This window comes from Eleutherodactylus coqui, chromosome 10, assembly GCF_035609145.1.
Source record: "Eleutherodactylus coqui strain aEleCoq1 chromosome 10, aEleCoq1.hap1, whole genome shotgun sequence".
NCBI classification, from domain to species: Eukaryota; Metazoa; Chordata; class Amphibia; order Anura; family Eleutherodactylidae; genus Eleutherodactylus; species Eleutherodactylus coqui.
In genome coordinates, this window is record NC_089846.1 from 130,257,978 (window position 1) to 130,277,894 (window position 19,917).

Sequence of the window (19,917 nt, forward strand, 5' to 3'; positions counted from 1 at the left end):
ACCTGTAGCCTAGCCACACCCACCCTGCCCACCAACCAACGATTGGCAGCTCTCTCACTATGCCCAGTAATAGGCAGACTGCTCCCCCTCCCTGCTGATTGAGCTTTGCACATATCACAGAGCATGCTCCAAGCACTCTCCTTTAGAAGTTAATGAACGTCTTCAAACTAGAAGCTCGCAGAAGGTACTTTTTAATAGCCTTTATTAAACCAGGTAGCATAAAAAAGAGTCCGATTTGAGGAATCGCTGTGACGGAGCATCTGGTAATCTTTTTGTATGTGGATAAAACATCCCAGAGAGGCTTAAGTCTAGGGGAGTCCCACCATGCATGTAACATAGTACCAATTCCTGACCACATCTCTAGCACTCAGACGATACAGAGGGGTAATGGCGATGTAGGAGCGCTGGACATCTATACCACCTGGACAACAATTTGCAGTCTTTTCCTGAGTCTTAGAGGCCAATGGCAGCCTGTGCGACAACAAGAGGACCTTGTTCCAATCTTCTTGTGTGAAAGTGAAAGTTACCGCTAACCTTTTTCCCAGGAATCCACAAACTGAGGAGCATGAGAGAATGATGCGTTCAGACTCCAGCCGTAGATGTGCAAGAGACTATGGGCCGGAGGTGACTTGTTAGTGAAGAGAGATTCGAGTGGTGTTAGTGGAGCCGTGAAGTTAGAGGTAGATTAGAGAACCGGGAAAGGGGAATGTCTGGATGAGACCGCTTTAAATCCAAAAAGAAGGGAACAGTGCATCCATGAAAAAACTTGCTAAACCCTGACATCTGTCACAGCTCACCCTAATAATGTATCTGACTCAACAACTGGGGGAAAAACTGGAAAAGAGGAGTTATGGGGCCCTGTTTTTAGAAAGAATACCCTTTGCTACCATTCTGTCCCAGATGTTAAATAGGTTTGGGGAGAAAACGAAGCATTTACTGCAGTCAACTTTTTCCAATGGTGCCAACCAGGGTAAAGATTTCAAAAAAGTGCCAATAATGTCAAGACTGACCCCCGGTTTGGATTCACTATAAGATGCCAATCAAGAAGCTGCAATAAGAGTGGTGCAGTTCAAGGTTGGGAAGACCAGCGCCATTTGGTAGAGCGCGACAGAGTCCAGAAACTGATTCTACTACGATTACCACCCTCACACACAAAGCTGCTAAAAGCAGACTGTAGCCGCTTAAAGAAAATCCTAGCAGGTTTGATGAGCAGGGTCTGGTGTAGATATAGGAAACGAGATAAAACATCCATTTTTAATATATTAACATAGGCCAAAACACAAGAGAGATTTTTTTTATCATATCTATCCAAGTCTTTACCTGTATGTTTTAGTAAGGAGAGGTCATTTAAGGTACTAGATAATTAATGTTTGAACTGCGCCATTTAAAGGGGTACTGTTGAGATAACTGGGAGACCGCTTTACCTGGTAGGATATATTTAAGGCTTCTGTTTTAAGGAAGTTAACCTTAAAGTTACTGAGGCAGCCAAAGATGGAAAACTCCTAGAGAATACAAGGAAAGGATATACGTGGCTGAGAGACATATAATAAAAGATTGTCAGCAGACAGTAATAATTTCTAAAGTTTAGATGCAATTTGAAGAGCGTGCACATCTGGGTTCTATTGGAGGCCACCGCCATGTGCTCTATGACCACCGAAAATGCTAATGGAGAAAGGGGGGGCCCTGTCTTGTCTTGTTGCCAGTAGTGAATAAGGTTGATGCAAACCCCTTAGTTCGGACCTGGGCAGAGAGAGACAGAATTTTCCTGCTAAAACCAGGGTGAAGTTCAATTTGTTTGAGTGAAGCCCATAGGAAACGCAGTGCACATGGTGGAAAGTCTTCTCTGCATCGATTGACCACAAACAAAAGGGGGACTTAGTCTTCTTACCTCTTTTAGGCAAGATCTTACTGTCTCTTGCTTCTCGCCCCTGCACAAACTGTTCGTTATGAATTATGGAGGCGTGAATAGGACATTTAATGTCTTGCGAATCGTTTGAGTATAGCGTAACATCAATATTTATCGAGGAGATTGTTGTATAAGTTGTACATAGGGAGAGGTCCTTACCAGGTTTAGGGAGAACAGTAATAAGTGATGGAAGGGACTGTTTGGTGAACAGGTCAGTTGGAGATCTACGCCAGTGAGAAAGGCAGAGAGCTGTTCTCTAAATATTTTATAAAAGGGAGCAGAAAACCTGTCTGGGCCGGGACTCTTACCTACAAGGGTAGATTTAATGACCTTGACCACCTCTTTCTCAGTAACGTCATGTTCCAGGGAGGATTTGATAGTCTCAAAAACTGTAGGGAGGGAGTTTACAGGGATTATTTTAGCCTGTAGAGAGTATGAATATGATAAGTATGAATATGCACCTATAATATTGTATAAGTCATAGTAATAGATCCTGAAGAGCTTTGAGATCCTCCCTGGTCATGGACCATAGTACCTACGGATGTCCTGATGTGAGGGATATGAGAGGTGCGGGGATGTAATAATCCAGCTAGAGGATGGCCACATTTATTAGAATATGCATAGGAAAACCACTTTATTTGATCCTGAAAATGGGAAAACCTTCTTATCCAAAAGGGTTTTCAACTCTACTTGGGTACTAAGAAGCTCATGATATGTGACCACAGAGCAAGTAGTCTTGTGAGCAACTTCCAAGTTGTGAATTTTGGTTAGCAAGGAAGAATCCTTAAGTGAAGCTTCTTTCTTTAAACGGGTAAGGATGTATTTAATGATTATGCATCGCAAGACACACTTAAGGGCTTCCCATTGTACAGGTAAGGATGTGGAGTTGGCTGCATGGAGCTCTAAAATCATGGATGACAGAACAGATTTCAGAGGTGCAGATGGCGTCTTTCAATAAGTCATTGAGACACCATGACTGATTTGGGACATCTGGAACCTCCAAGTGAAGAGAAACAGGTGTGGGATTGGACCATATAATGTTCCCTGTAGTAGAAGAAGGTTACTAGGAGAGGGCATGGTGACTCAACAAGAACACATCGATGCGACTATAAGAATAAACTTTAATGCTCATTTGTTCCAGTCACACTCAGTGCATTCGAAGAATACCGTAGCCTGCACCTGTTTATTCCAAATCAATTGTTACATCCGCCCTTCCTTCCACACTCAAAACACGAACCCATCATACCCGCACACATAACCAGATAGAATTGTTATAAGTAGAAGGTATTAGTTCATAGATTTACTAAGTCACTTAAGCCCGCAAGCCTACTTCAAGGGTCTGCGGTGTCTCGCGGGTCACTACTCTAATGAGACAACTACTCTCAGGAAACCTGCCTGCAAGTAGGGTAATTGTCCTGATAAGGATGATCCCGCACTGGAAACTAAGGACCTAACTCGCTCAGTGATGGTAAACTATCCACAGCAGGAAAGGATACAGTTCACACCAACACAGCAGGAATTGCATGCAACCCAGAACAGGAAGTTCACACCAATGCACACTGAACAGGGCTGTTCACACCACATGTCCGGCTACCAGCACAGACACAGAACACATCACTGTTAACACCACAGAACAGGAATTCACTCAGAACTCTCATGCATACAGATATCAAACCATTGCTAGCCCAACTGTCCTCACACTAAGGGGAAAGAGAGTCAGTCATCATGCTGACATACAGGGAACCATGTCAGGAATCTCCCATCTGACCATATGAGACATCAGACATCTGGAGGCCGCACCTGTAATAGTGGAAGGGAGAGGGGATCTGCATAAAATGAAAACAGGGACAACAGGTGTCCAGACTGTCCTCAGGGAAGGTGAAAGAGGCACTTCAGACAAGCATGCATAACACCCAGTTCTAAGTGAAGGGATACCTGCTTCCTTATACAGAGGAGCTGGTATATATATATACAGCAGACCAGTGGAGATTGGCTGGCTGGAGAAATCTACACCCAACCAGCACAATTATTCCACACCTGTGGAGGTGTGCTTCTAGAAACCCATAGAACAACAGGTCTCAGCACGAACACCCTGACATTAATAAATCATAAACAAATCACACTATTGTCCCTTTACTGGACTCATTGAGCATCCACTACATGACTTTGCTAACTGTGTTTGTTGTTCTTCCAGGGAGTTTATAATGAAGTTGAAAGCCTACAGTAATTTCTACGGCAGTCTGCCCGCACTCGTCTGTCGTCATACCACTGTTGCTGAGAATGATACATCCTGCTGGAACGGACAGGAAATAGTTGAGAGGTAATTAGTTGCTCTGCTAGTTATCTGTATTACCCTGTCTATGCCATGCATTTGTAGACATTGCAATGCTTTCATGAAATTGCTCGATCGTGTATTAATGTTGGTCTCTTCCATATAATATTCATTAATAATACTTTGTGTCTTGCTTTTGGTAAACCACCACTTATCACTAATATTGATTTCATGATCAGTCAGCTAATTAGGAGGAACTGAGGGGTAGTATAGCTAACAGTTAAAGGGCTAGTACCAAGATTGCAAATTATTCCCTTGGATAGGGGATAACTTGCTGATCGGTGGGGGTCTTATCTGCAGAACAGGACTCCTTTGCCCTGTCACTTCTCGCCATGCAGTAACGTCAGCATGAAGGGAGCGTCGCACATGCGCCGTCGGCGCTCTATTTATTTCAGTGTGACTGACGGAAATGCCACTGAGGTATTTGGCAGTGCTATTGAAAGTGAATGAAGCGTTAGTGCATTTCATTCAGTCTTCCCTTCACTGCGAGCGTGAAGTAACCTACAGTGAGGAGGATGGGGGATACAGGACCACAGATCTCGAGATCGGCGTGGGTCTCAGTAATGATCAGCAAATTATCCCCTTTTTTATGGATAGGGGATAACTTGCAATCTTGGTACAACCCCTTTAAATTAGCAGTGCCCGAAAAGCGGACGATGGGTGCACATTTACACGCACCGATGATCGCTAAAATGATCGCCAATTAGCAATTTTTTTAGCGATCATCGGCCGGTGTAAATGGGCCTTAACTGTGTGTATGGGAAGGTAGAATTGCAGGGACTGGAAAGTTTCCAGAAAGGAGCCTGGCTTATAGCGTTATCGTCTTGTAGCGCTGCAGTCCTGGGTTTGAATATGACCAAGGACAACAGCCGCATGGAATTTGTATAGAAACTTAGAAAAGTGATGGTAGAAAAAGCCCCCGTGGTCTGTCTATTGTGCCCTTCTATTATGTCTTTTTATTCCCCTATTAGGTCAGCTATATGTCTATCCAGGCAGCTGGAATTCATTTATCGTTGATTTTCCAACCACGTCTGCTAGACGTTTGTATGTTCTCTATGGATTTCTTCCAGTTTCTATATTTTCCTCCCACAAACCAAAAACCTTCTGGCAGGTTGATTGGCTTTGTGTGAAACTACCTGTATGTGTCTGAGAGCTGATGTGAGCCGCGGCAGTCTCCGTACAGCATTGTAGAATACACGCATGCTCAAAAAACATCCCTCCCCTGGAAGGAGCTTTCAGAATCAAACAAATCTTTCTCTGTTATTGTAACGTTGTTATAAGTAAGTGATTACAATATCAGAGCAAAAGGAGAATTTATTGTGGAGAACCGACCCCTAGTAGGGAGGCTCTAGTACCCTGTTTACTGCCTCTAGCTTGGATACAAGATGTGATACGGAGGGCATAGAGACTCTAGTACCCTGTTGTATCACCTCTAGCTTGGAGACAAGATGTGATACAGGCGGGCATGGAGGCTCTAGTACCCTGTTGTACTGCCTCTAGCTTGGATACAAGATATGATACAGGTGGGCATGGAGGCTCTAGTACCCTGTTGTACCGCCTCTAGCTTGGATACAAGATATGATACAGGTGGGCATGGAGGCTCTAGTACCCTTTTGTACTGCTTCTAAGGCCCCCTGTCCACGGCAGTTTGTTAGTCGATGGTAAACCGCTGGCGAATCATGCCGGATGACGTTTCCCATAGCATTGCCATGGAAAGCGTCGGCACCTGTCCACGAGCGGAGAATCATTACGATTCTCCGCTCGTGATGGGCAATTCACAGCATGCTGCGAATTGCCCCGATTCTCCGCAGTCAGCCTATCTATTAGATAGGGCTGACCGGCAGAGATTCGCCTGCGACTCCTGCTCCCGGGTGGCGTCTCCCGCGGCGGAGCTTCGCCGTGGGATACCGCATCGCCCATGGATAGCCGACCTAACTTGGATACAAGATGTGATATGGGTGGACATGGAGACATACAGGTTCTGTAGGATATCATTCAACATTTATTGTAACTGAGCCTCTAACTCGTAGGCTGCCAAAGTTGGCATCACAGATAGTCCCCTACATGTTCTATTGCCAATAAATCTGACGACTGAGCAGGTCATGGAAGTGTGACAATGTTGCGGAGGCATCCAAGTAAAGAAGAGTATGGTAGCACAAAGATGCAGATGAAAATAAAAAAAATGTATTCCTCCATAATCCGTAAAACACAGCAACGTTTCGACCAAGTATTGGTCTTTCTAAAGCTCGAGCTTGGAAGCCACCATGAGAGGAACACATGTGGCTGCAGGATGTCCTGCACGTATCATTGAGCTGTCATTGTCTCTCATACCAACACTAGGGGTGACCGACTGTTGTATGCGACGGGGTCCCAGACCATCCCACCAACAGGGGGCAGTGTGCCACTCCACAGCAAAGGCAGGATGGAGGCGCTCAACCATAGATCTTTAGACACAAAAATGGTCGTCGTTCGTGCCCAAACTAAACCTGGATTAATCATTGTAGACAACCCGGTACCACTCCATGACAGTCCAGGCTTGTCATTCACGACACCACTGCAAACGGAGGTGATGGAGGGCGGGTGTCAAAGCAGTACACATAATAGGCGCTGTGATACCAAATGTCCTTCAGCCAAGCACCTGGAAATGGTTTCAACAGACACAGGGGCCTGTAACGATGGCGGATATTGAAAAAGTTGGAGCAGCTTGTGTTTGTCAGAAGATCCTCTCTACTAGTTATCTTTCGAGGGCATCCTATGCCCCATCGTCTTGTGTGTCCTCTCTACACCTCAGAACAGTCTGGTCAGAACGGCCCAGGTGACGGGCAATACAATGATACGACCATCCAGCCCTCACATCCTAATAATGCGCCCCTCTCAAACTCTGTTAACTGGGCAAAATCTCCTTGATTGCATTGTAGAGGTGCCTAGTGGTCATCACTAGAGGAAGCGGAAGAAGAGGTCACTACATACAAGTAGACTCTGAGAGCCCTTTTATAGACAAAGGGTGGAACCCGGGACATTCCCGGCATTTAACTCCTTGCAGTATTGATGACCTATCCTTATAATAATCTATCAATCGTTGATCTCAGCCCCCGCACTCGCTGCAGTGGGGTTGAATGTCTGCCTTGGGGTCAGAGCTGGAGGTGCATTAAAAGGTTTAGCTTCCATTGATTTCACATCCAGCTCTGACCCAATGCGAACGGAGCTGTTAATATCCGATATCCTGTAGTGAATGTATGATCAGTAGATCACCGAGGGTTCCGAGCGGCGGACCCCGACGGGCAACTATTGATGACCTATCCTGTGGCTATGTCAGCAATACTGCAAGGGGTTAAATACTTGGAATACCAATTTAGCCGATTTGACAAAAACTGACACCACTGATCTAGACAATCCAGTATAGAGCATTCCTCTAGTGCAGTCTATATGGTCATTAGTGACACCTAGTGGACTTCACCAGAACGGCCATTTTTTTTTTTTTTTAACCAGTCTCATTCCGTCGCCTTCAGCAGTTTTGAATGATGTTTTCTCTTTGAATACGAAGATCTTATTTCATAATGGTAATAAATACGGCTAATCCCGTGACTCCAGGCAGACCTACAAGCAGCGTTCCTGCAGGCTTACACATGACCTTGTCAATGGTGAGATGTTCACTTGTGGGTTAATCTTGTCTTGCATTATGCAAATATGCAGATTTCGGTGACCTTTAGAGCATATGAGAAAACTTTCTTTTTAATGACTGCTACATTATCCAGAGACAAGAATGAAATAATTTACTTTGTTCAATTCGGCTTCATTCTTCATACTTGAGTCGTATAAATTCCCAGCACTATTAGGGAAGAATCAGCTTGAAGTATATATCAGCGTCTCCTCGGTAAGTAACCTTAGGTATTAATTAACCTGTACTTACAGAGCTGACCTAAAACACTACAGGGATGACAAGATGTCAGCAGATCATTTTTAAGAATTAGTCATGCATCAAGGATATGTGTCCATTAATATGAATCCCCGGGCCTGAGGCGCTGCCTGACCTCTATTTGTCCAACCGGAGGATCAGTTTAGGGATGTTTTTCATTTCATTTAATATGCATTTAAAGTTTGATTTTTCACATTATTTTAATAGAATTTAATAGCCTCTGTGTTAAGTCCCCAGAACTTGTCTTTAAATCAATTGGAGACGACTCTCGAGCAGCTATTCAGCAGAATTATAAAGTGCGTGCTGCATTTTTAGAGGTTATATGCTCTCCTAGAAGTACTCCAGACATGCTGACTTCTTATATCATAACCCCATTTACTACACCATACTTGGCTTAAAGGGACACTGACTAACATGAAAAGTAGTCTTTTTAAAAAAAAAACAAAAAACAAGGCCATCACCAGGACAGACCCCCATTTAACCCCTTAATGACACGGCCTATTTTGGCGTTGAGGACCAAGCGATTTTTTTGGTATTTTTCCATCTCCATTTTTCAAAAGCCATAACTTTTTTATTGTTCTGCCGACGCGGCCGTATGAGGGCTTGTTTTTTGCGTGGCGAACTGTAGTTTTTATTAGTGCCACTTTTGGGTACATAGACTATATCGTAAAACTTTTATTATTTTTTTTATGATAACAGGGAGAGAAAACGCATCTCAATTTTGCCATAGATTTCTTTTTCTTTTTTTTACAGCGTTAATCATGCAGCATAAATGACACACAAAAGTTTTTCTGCGGGCCGATACGCTAACAACGATACCAAAATTGTTATATTTTTTTTAGGTTTTTACACTTTTTTGCAATAATACCCCTTTTTTTTGGAAATCTTTTTTTTTCTCTATAGCTGCATTCAAAGTCCTGTAACTTTTTTATTTTTTTATGTACGGAGCTCTATGAGGGCTTATTTTTATTGCGAGACGAGCTGTAGTTTTTACTGGTACCATTTTGGGGAATGTACGGCTTTTTTGATCACTTTTATTGCATTTTTTGGGAGGCAAAATGCTAAAAATTAGCATTTTGCCTCTGTTGTTTAGCGTTTTTTTTTAACGCTTTTTGTCGTACAAAATAAAAAGCATGTTCAAATTTTTGTACACGTCGCTACGGACGCGTCAATACCAAATATGTGGGGTTTAAATTTTTTTTTTACTTTTTTTTATGCTAATATTAGAAAAAGCATTTTTTTTACATTTTTCTTTTTTTTGCATTTTTCTTTTCTTTTTTTTTACACTATTTGAGTCCCTCTGAGGGACTTGCAGCACTGTGCGTATGATCGCTGTGATAAGGCATGGCAGAGCTACTGCTCTGCCATGCCTTATCGCTTATACAGCAATCATAGGCATAGGCAATACAGGACGCCAGTGTCTGGCGTCCTGTTGCCATGGTGACAGGCTGGGCTCTCGCGATGACATCGCGAGAGCCGGCCGGAGACACAGAGGGAGCACGCTCCCTCTGTGAACTCTTTCTCTGCCGACAGGGAAGGGGTTAACAGCGGGGGGGGGGGGGATCTCCAATGCCCCCCCCGCTGTTGCAGCGGGACGCCGGCTGTGACTGACAGCCGGCTCCTGCTGCGGGATAGCGCGAGGTCAGTCATGATCTCGCGCTATCCCGATGACGTACTGGTACGTCCTGTTGCGGGAAGTACCAGGCTCCCAGGATGTACCAGTACGTCCTGGGGAGGGAAGGGGTTAAAGGGGCACTAACTTTTCAGACAACTTATGTCCATCTACTAGCTTGTGTTAGTCTCTTCATTTCTATAATATACTTGCATTATGTATTTTGTTGCTTTTCCACTGTAAATCACATTAGAAGTGGCTGCCACTGGGGGTCTCCTTACAGCTTCTCTGCAATTCACTCTTTGTCATTAGTACAGAGCTTCCATAGTAACAAGGACACGTTTTCATAGTAACAGGTGAAGGGAATATCATCACAGGCGGCATCCCTGCACTTACAGGCTTCAGGCTGGCAGAGCTGCAGACACTGGGATAACGATCTTTACAGCCTCTGTCTCTTCTGCTGTTACAGTATATGGGCGTGTGTCTGTACACACACATTATTGTGGGATTACTAACCATTTTTCCAGAATGTCTCTAAATGTCTGATCATCTTGGGAAATCGCAGGAGTGGGCATTCCGATACTGCCTTCCTTTTGATTGGACCAGAGACAGTGCAATAATGCAGCATGACAAATAAGGAAGTCAGGACAGTGAACTACTGTCAGAATGCTTCATAATGGAGCAGGAAAACACAACCCAAAAGTGCCGATGCGAACCAGCACTAAGGGTACAAAAACCACCCCAAGCCCTGTGCACAAAGCCCAGTGGATCTGTAGGCTCTATACGTGCCACCATACGGTGCCTCTAATTCCATGTGAATATGACAAAACAAATTGTGTTTCATCGGATTCTGTACAGAAACACGGCTTCAAAAGGGAATATCTCATAATACGGAGCCAAAACAGACAGTAAAACCCGTATGTGCCTCCATGTGAAGTAGGAGGCATATGGAGGTAAGCAGGGTACCCTAAATTCCTATGACTGGTGAATTATGGCTCTCTACAGCACAGGCGTCGTAAGGAGCTTTACTCTGCGTCATCCATGACCATTACTGAAGTATACTGTAGATGGACCTTAAGAATGAGTAAAAAGCCTAGACTGCCCAAGGCTAACCTCTCCATGGTAGGCTTTATTAGGGACCTGTTTCACCTAATGCGTTTAGTCATACTATAGATTGGCGGAGATGGAACGTAACTGCCTTATGATACCAAATACTTAAGGCTTCTTTCACATGAACGTCAATATTGTGCCGAAGTTAGCCGCACAACAAAACCGCGAACGTCGCTCCGGAAAATCGGATGAACTGAAAATAGCCGCGATTTTTCCGTCCATTCACATGGCTGTCTGTAGGGGAAACACACTGCAGCCACAAAATCCCTCGGTCGGCAGCACTACTAGGAATGACTTGTAAATGCCTCACTAGAGGCCAGAGGCGTAACTTGAAGCTCCCGGGCCCCGATGCAAAACTTGTAACAGGACCCCAACTATAATGCTTTACTCATAGTACTGGGTTCCCTATATGGGGAAGAGAGGCCTTATGGGCCCCCTAAGGCTCCTGGGCCCGGGTGCAACCGCATCCCCTGCATCCCCTATAGTTACGCCCCTGCTAGATGCACCTGTCAGTGTATAGCACGCGAGCCGCTGCTAAACTCCCTCCCCCTCACTTTTTCAAGGAGTCTATGGAGCCTCTTGTGTTGTTCTGTCAAAAAAAGGGCAAGAGCTATATTTTTTGGCAGCAGGAAATTTCGGTCGCTGAAATCGCTCTTATGTGCTATATGGTTCGTTACGATTTGTTTGCACGGCTACAATGCTTGTATGATTGAGGCCTAAGGCAGATCCTTTGCGGTAACTTACTGACATTAAAGAAAGAGGTTGCCAGCTGCTAGAAAAGTATTCTACACAATGGGTTTTTTTTTCCCCCTGTCACTCAGGACTAGAGATGAGCGAGCACGCTCGGATAAGGCAGTTACTCGAGCGAGCATCACTCTTCTCGAGTAACTGCATTCTCCTCCGAGCAGGATGGGGGGGTGGGGGGAGAGTGAGAGAGATCTCTCTCTCCCCCTTGCTACCCTCCACTCACCCCCGCCACCCCCTGAGCCTGCTCGGACGAGAACTGCCTTATCCGAGCGTGCTCGCTCATCTCTACTCAGGACACATCATGAAGGACATCGCAAAGTTGCTAATATGACTTAGATGCAATTTATGGATCAGCTCTGGTGGCAGTGCAGTTTTCATTTGGTACAAAAGCTACTTATGGTACACCCTATTATATTAATCAGTGACTTCTACCACTCGCTGGTCATACAGTAAGTGCATTCTGCCTACTCGGAGGACGTATGTAGTTTTACTGAATTTGCGTTCATCCAGGATATGTATTGGGCGATATGAATAACTGCGGCCTGAGGTTCTGCTGCTGCCCACCTGGTGCCAGTCTAGGCTCTGGAGATAAGAGGACATCATTGACGGGTCATCATAGTAGGCATGAAAATCCTGTGTGATTCACAGGGTTTCAGCATCACAGACACGTGGGCCGTGTTCACACTTGGTGCTTTATGCTACAATATTGAACCGCAGCAAAGAATAAAATAAAAGAACAAAAAGCCGCAATTATAAAGTTATTTTTATGGCTCTTATAACAACAAGTTAGGGCTTATTCACACGAGTGTAGGTGTAGATATGCTCGCAGTAGCGTGACATTTGGCACCGTGATGGTCACGCTATCATGTGACGCTTTTAACCCTTTCCAATCCACTGTCTGACGTCGGAAGACATTACGATTTAAGGCTGTACAGCTCCGATGCTGAAGGACACCCGTCTGGGTTCTCTTACTGTATATTGCCAGCCTCTCTGCTGTCGGAGTCTATCCAATGCGTCACCTCATGCAGTACTGGCTTTAGCCAGCAGATAGCGCTGTTGTATAATGACAGAAAAATAGTAAGCCCCCTAGGAAAACCAGAATACAAATTGGATTGGAAAGGGTTAACTGTACTTTCTGCATTGCGGGGGACTGCTCACATTGGCCTGGGTGTAATTGAGAAGCCGCTGCAGTCTAATTAGTCCCCGGTGTTATCGATTTTCCCGTAAAATTCTGCTGTTTATTGCACAAAAATAGAGCATGACAATAGGGTTTTTTTATGCGCACAAGCGGTGGTGTGAGTGAACCCATTAAAACAATGGGTTCTATTCTCAGCACAATACACACGCCTATTTTGCGTGTGCAAACGCGCTCGTGTGAATAAGCCCTAAAGCTGAGAAAAGGGTCTTCGTACAATGCATCTTACATGTGGGCATCATGTCATGTGGCAGGTGGTTGGGGCAGACAGACGCATAGTTGGGCTTCAGGCTAATGACAAGATCATGGCAAGGAAATGTGACCTGCCCCACGATGGGGGGGAATATTCTGGGTTGTTGCCAGCTGTCAGGGTTAATAGAGTGACTAGTACTAAGGCGTTGTGACCGCCAGCACTTCCCTCATTTGAGGATTCTTAATTACACTCCTACAGACGGAGCGCACTGCACACTGTACCTTATGGGACATATTAACTGATTGTCCAATGGTGCCACATGCAGCATAGTCCGGTTAAAGCTGGGCTCATATAATCGTGTCTGGCAGCGTGCCGTTCATCGCCATGTACCATCTTGGTGTGTATTCTCGCGTAATACGCGCCTAAATATGACATGCTGCAATTTTTCTTGTGCACATATTTCGCACAAATCGTGTGCCTGGCAACATGGCCACCTAAGGCAGATTAATATAGAGTATTACGTCCACAAGACCCGCTCGTGGAATACGCTGTTCAAACACGCTCATGTTAGCCGGGCCTAAGTGTGATGACACATTTGTTTCCTAACTGAACTTTGAGCACTTAAAGCGGCGGTCTCAAACTCATTGTTATCGAGGGCCACATAAGCATTATGATTGCCTTCAAGGGCCGATTGTAATTGTAAGACTGTATTTTAAAGGATATATCAAAAGAGGGGAGAAAAAAGGACCAGAGCAAGGTTTTAGTACTGAAAAATTGGGGCACAAGTCCCCCCATGCAAACACTTGACTCTAAACTGACAGGTAGTCAGAGAAAAAGAAAAGTTATGGTGGGAGAAGATAATGGAATCCTGCTGGCCAGATAGTCCCTTGCATAAACACACACCCACCTGAGCAAACAACTAGTTCTACTTCTACTAAAGTTTACTTTAGCCAATGAGGAAAAAGGAGATGATTTCAAGCCATTATCTGTACGTGTAATTTTATGCAAAAAAGTCGTCAATTCGTTCGGTTGTTTAGCCGTTTAAGCAATAATCGCTGCATGTAAATGGGAAAAGAGCCAAAAATGTAATACCTGATAATGTGCAGAGCAGGCACGATAGCCGCTAAGCAGGCACAATCGCCACAAGGTGGGCACAATAGCCATAGAACCTAACAATATGCAGCAAGCCAGACTATAAACCAGAGGAGCTAAACTGTCCACTGCAGACTTATATGCAGCCAAGCACCCAACCCAGCCCAGATTGGGGAGGAGCGACTGCATGCACCTAAATCTGCAATGTGAACGATACCACAAAAGCCAGCCAACAGATGGGTGCGTCCTACAATACAGGATTACAACTCACACTGACATGACAGTGGGTTGCCCCGCATCTCAACAGTGGACTGCACTGGCGGACATCTTGGGGTCCCCCAGAAGTCCACAGCAAACTGCATGAAGAAGATATTGATACACACGAATAAAATGTGGGTGTTAGTTAGCATTTTGACCAAGACACATAAGCTGACAGGCCGAATGGCAAGGCCACACCACGTCCGTCAGAACCTACACTACCTCACTGTAAAGTAAATTAAAATCACAGAGGTGAGGGGGAACACAAAAACATGTAACATGTAAAAATTTAATACCTGATAATGTGCAGAGCAGGCACGATAGCCGCTAAGCAGGCACAATCGCAATAAGGTCGGCACAATGGCCATAGGATCGGCACAATGGCTGTAGGGTCGGCACAATGGCCATAGAACCTAACAATATGCAGCAAGCCAGACTATAAACCAGAGGAACCAGGATGTGCAGGGACAATTTGTGCTACCAACCAACTGTCTCATCTATGACGTGCCTACACAGTGTAATTCCATGTTGCATATATTGCAAAGGCTAAGCTAGTAGTAGGGAGCGATCATAGAGTGCCACATGGTGTATGCTATTAGCAGGCTGTATGGATGTCGGTCTATTAACGTCCATGGAGTGGCTGCAGATATATGTGCTGTTTTAGCCTGTTTTGAGGAAGCAATCAAAATGGTTGGTCGTGATGACGCACTGATCAGTATTACCACCCCCGTTGTCTGCCCGCTGGAACAGATGCTACAGGGCAGGAAGAGGAAGAGAAAGGGTGGCTTTGGGCCAGAAAGGTGGGTGTCTTCTTCAACACATTTCTCCACCTATGGAGTATGAAGGAGGAGGAAGAGAAGAGGGATAATATAGGAACAGAGGTAAGGGAGCAAGCTACACAACGTTCATTACATCCATCACTAACCCCAGCTATTCCACGTGGCTAGTGGGACCAGCCGGAGGACACTCTTAGGCCCAACCGACCCTGAGAAATGTGCACCATCACCCTTAGGCATTTTGAGGCATCTGAGTGCTTTTATGCTGCAGTTCTTGCAGAAGGACTGTCACATAGCCCACATCAAAACATCAGATCATTACTGGGTAGCCACCCTCCTTGATACCCACTACAAGGCCAAAATCACAAATCTCATTATGGAAAGGGACCTCAAAATGCAGGACTATCATGGAAGACTGTTAAGCAGCTTGAGCGCAGCATTTCCCCATGGTCGCGGGCATGAGGCCTAATGGTTCTTTTAAATGGGAAGATTACTGCCAGTAACAAACATTGATCAATGATATAGTCAGTTGGCACTCATTAGTTTTCCATTTACATACTGCAGTTATCATGCAGCAGATTGTACAAACGGTCATTTGGGCCATCAAGCCAGTTTACATTATTGTGGGCAGCACATCCCTTGTTTACACAAATGCGATGATGACCAACAAGCATTTTATGGTTTGTCGTTTAATCCGTGGACATATGTACACTAGGTAATGATCACAATGACTGTTCATATGTTCTTTCAGCTGTTCATCATCCCATGTAAAAAGGCCTTAAAGGGGTTGTCCGGATGTCAGATGATTTTGTTAACTATAGCTACAAATGTATTAAAAATAACAAAAGCAGCAGTACTTACCCGTCCTCTCCCTCCATGATCCACCGCTGCGGCCCTACGGTCCTCCTAGTCCTTGTTTAGGAACGGTGCTAGAACCTGATTGCTGCAGCCAATCAGAGGCTGCAATGGTCAGATGATGTTCTTCTGACATCATGGCTTCCAGTGTCGTGGATTTATTTGGGTCCACGGCGTAATTAATAGGAATGTTTGCACCCTTCCTGATTAATGCTCAGAGATTGTGCGCATGCTGGAAGAAAATCACACCAACACAGACGTTCAGCGTATAAAGTCTTCCCTGACTCTGTTTATTAGTAGGCGTGTAGCATATTTTATAGCATTGTGTATTAGCGGCCCTTTATGGGCATGCCGGAAATAATGTAAGTGTTACGTGTAAGCGAGTGATAGGTTAGACCATTTAAGGTCTTCTTGCATCCGGTCCTGCATGTGCGTCTGTCATCATTGATGCCCTTTATCACGTGGTTTCAGTCTGGATGCAGGCGACATCTTGGGTGGTCGATGGAGGGGGCAGGGGCGGGGTGAGCAGCGTGTTGTCAAATGACGCCTGAGGGTTATGAACGAGCAAGCTAGATATGCCCTGAGGTTAAGTGCGGGAGTTTCTACTGAAGCTGCATATTCTGATAACTGTTGGCGTCGGGATGCGGCCGGCACATCCTGTCTGCTGGCTCAGGAAGTGAAGTAGACATTTCACTCCTTATTTACTCTACTACACCAGCATCTGTGGCCTCTGATTGGCTGTACTGGTCAGAGGGAAGCTGTTCCTAACCAAGGAGGACCGGGAGGCTGCAACACTGGATCACCAGGGAAGAGGATGGATAAGTAGCGCTATATTTAGTTATTTTAACACATTTGCAACTATAGTTAAAAAAATGGTCCAACAACTTGACAACCCCTTTAACTTCCATTATACAGCACCAAGGGCGTAACTATAGAAGATGCAGGGGATGCGGTTGCACCCGGGCCCAGGAGCCTTGGGGGGCCCATATGGCCTCTCTTCTCCATATAGGGAGCCCAGTACTATGAATAAAGCATTATAGTTGGGGGCCCTGTTACAGGTTTTGCATTGGGGCGCAGAAGCTTCAAGTTATGTCTCTGTGCAGCATGGTTTAGGTATGGGTATAGGTACAGATACAGATAGGGGGGGGGGGCAAGCTCACCTTTTGCATCAGGGCCCCTGAGCCTTTAGTTACGCCCCTGTACAGCACCCACAGGTGGGAGAATTTTCTTACTTGCTTTGAGAAGCATAACTCTGCCTCCTTATTCCACAAATTCACATTGTATACAGTCTCCTGTGTGGATAGTAAGCGGTTAAATAGTAGTTCAGACTTTGGTTAATGCCTCTCAAGGGTATTCATAATGTGAGCTTTACATCTGTACTGTAGTCTATGATGAGAACATGACACATGGCAGGCAGCATGAAGCCACGGATGATGCTGGCCTGTGAAATATGGAGCCAGTGGGCGACTCTGATCTGTAACTCCAACTCCTGCAGTGCCGAGCCTCGCTGAAGGACTCGCACACGGAAGCGGCAGTGACAAAGAGCGTGCTTTCCCCAATTTGAAATGTAACATTTATGAGTGTCCAGAATACTCAGCAAGCGGGTGATGCATTGAGAATACCATCCGTGTCAATAGATTCCTGCACGCCTTAGGTAAACAAATACATTGCTTGCTAATTGGCACCAGCATTGGAACAACTACTTTGATCTCTTAACAATGTGGAATGAAAATGCAGTTTAACCCTTTCCAATCCAATTTCTATCCTGCTTTTCCTAGGGGGCTTACTCTTTTTCTGCTGTTATACAATGGCGCTATCTGCTGGCTAAAGCCAGTACTGCATGAGGTGACACGTTGGATAGGCTCCGACAGCAGAGAGGCTGGCAATATACAATAAGAGAACCCCGACGGACGTCTTCCAACATCGGAGCTGTACAGCCTTAAATCATAATGTCTTTAGACAGTGGATCGGAAAGGGTTAAGGCTTAGACATCATAAAGTTACTCTGCATCTTTTTATTAAATCTTTTTTTTTTGTTTAATTCCCTTTAGATTTAATGCTCATTTGATACATTAGGCTGAATACATACCATCACTTGTACTATACTACTACTATGTTCTCTGCCAAGGGGGGGGGGGGGGGGGGGGGGCAGGGAAGTCAGAGTCATGGCAATCTAAAAATTCCCATACATGGGAAAGAATTCTAGGATTCTACTATGGCCTTTCAGTCATCAAGCAACTGATTCAACTCGGTGTCCTCTGCGGCCCTCTAGACATGCTCGGCATCTCACTAGAGAGGCATTCATACACAGTCTTTGGCCGAGATGCAAAGAGGGGATGTAAAGATCAGAATATGCATATTTGGTGTGTCGATTTACGTGATATTTTAGGCAGTTGTTGCATTTGATGTAACGTCCTCACCCAATCCTGTTGACATTTCTGTACTTAAAGGGACGTGGTTATGCTAAAAGGATGACTGCTGTGTGCCTCACACGTGGAAGTATATATTACAGAATGAGCTAAGGGGTGATGTTTTGAGTCTGGAGGCAGCAGGCGTACAATTTCATGTCTGTTTTCTATGTGCTGTCATGTATTTGTGGAACAGATAGTTACATTTACGAGTGATTATTATTCCACCAATTGAGGATGATTCAAATGTAGGTTCAGCGTTCTTTTATGGGATCACTCGCACTTGCTAAGGAAAGAATTGTAATAATTAGAGATGAGCGAACACCAAAATGTTCGGGTGTTCGTTATTCGGAACGAACTTCCCGTGATGCTCGAGGGTTCGTTTCGAACAACGAACCCCATTGAAGTCAATGGGCGACCAGAACATTTTTGTATTTCGCCGATGCTCGCTAAGGTTTTCATGTGTGAAAATCTGGGCAATTCAGGAAAGTGATGGGAATGACACAGAAACGGATAGGGCAGGCGAGGGGCTACATGTTGGGCTGCATCTCAAGTTCACAGGTCCCACTATTAAGCCACAATAGCGGCAAGAGTGGGCCCCCCCCCCCCAACAACTTTTACTTCTGAAAAGCCCTCATTAGCATGGCATACCTTTGCTAAGCACCACACTACCTACAACAAAGCACAATCACTGCCTGCATGACACTCCACTGCCACTTCTCCTGAGTTACATGCTGCCCAACCGCACCCCCTCCCCCCCACAGCGCACACCAAACTGTCCCTGCGCAGCCTTCAGCTGCCCTCATGCCACACCACCCTCATGTCTATTTAGAAGTGCGTCTGCCACGACGAGGGACCGCAGGCACACACTGCAGAGGGTTGGCACGGCTAGGTAGCGACCCTCTTTAATAGGGGCGGGGCGATAGCCCACAATGCTGTACAGAAGCAATGAGAAATACAATCCTGTGCCACCGCCATCAGGAGCTGCACACGTGGGCATAGCAATGGGGAACCTATGTGCCACACACTATTCATTCTGTCAAGGTGTCTGCATGCCCCAGTCAGACTGGTAATATGTACCTAAACAGTAACCGCGTTGGTGGTAATGTGGTGGTGACTGCGGACCTAGTACCACGGTTGTATTTTGTTGGTTTTCGGAATGTGGCCAGGATTAAGTGGGCCGTGGCGGGGGGATGGTGGGGGGGCTCTCTTGTAGTGTCGGTAAAGGTGAAATTCTTGGACTGCCACCAGACGAACCAATGCAAAGGCATTTGCCAACAATGTTTTCCCTGTTGGAGGAGGAGGGGGATGTTTTTGAGGCACTACGTGTCCTCTCCACGTGTCCGTGGTTATATGCACCTTAACAGTAACCGCGTTGGTGGTAATGTGGTGGTGACTGCGGACCTAGTACCACGGTTGTATTTTGTTGGTTTTCGGAATGTGGCCAGGATTAAGTGGGCCGTGGCGGGGGGATGGTGGGGGGGCTCTCTTGTAGTGTCGGTAAAGGTGAAATTCTTG

General features: G+C 45.4%; 1 protein-coding gene across 1 annotated transcript in view; it reads left to right on the forward strand.

The window, feature by feature from the left end:
• GPC3 (glypican 3) overlaps window positions 1-19,917 on the forward strand; it is a 440,854-nt gene that overhangs the window by 235,081 nt on the left and 185,856 nt on the right. The window contains exon 5 of the mRNA XM_066581848.1: window positions 4,101-4,226. Coding sequence (XP_066437945.1) covers window positions 4,101-4,226 — 126 coding nt within the window. The remainder of the gene's footprint in view (window positions 1-4,100; window positions 4,227-19,917) is intronic.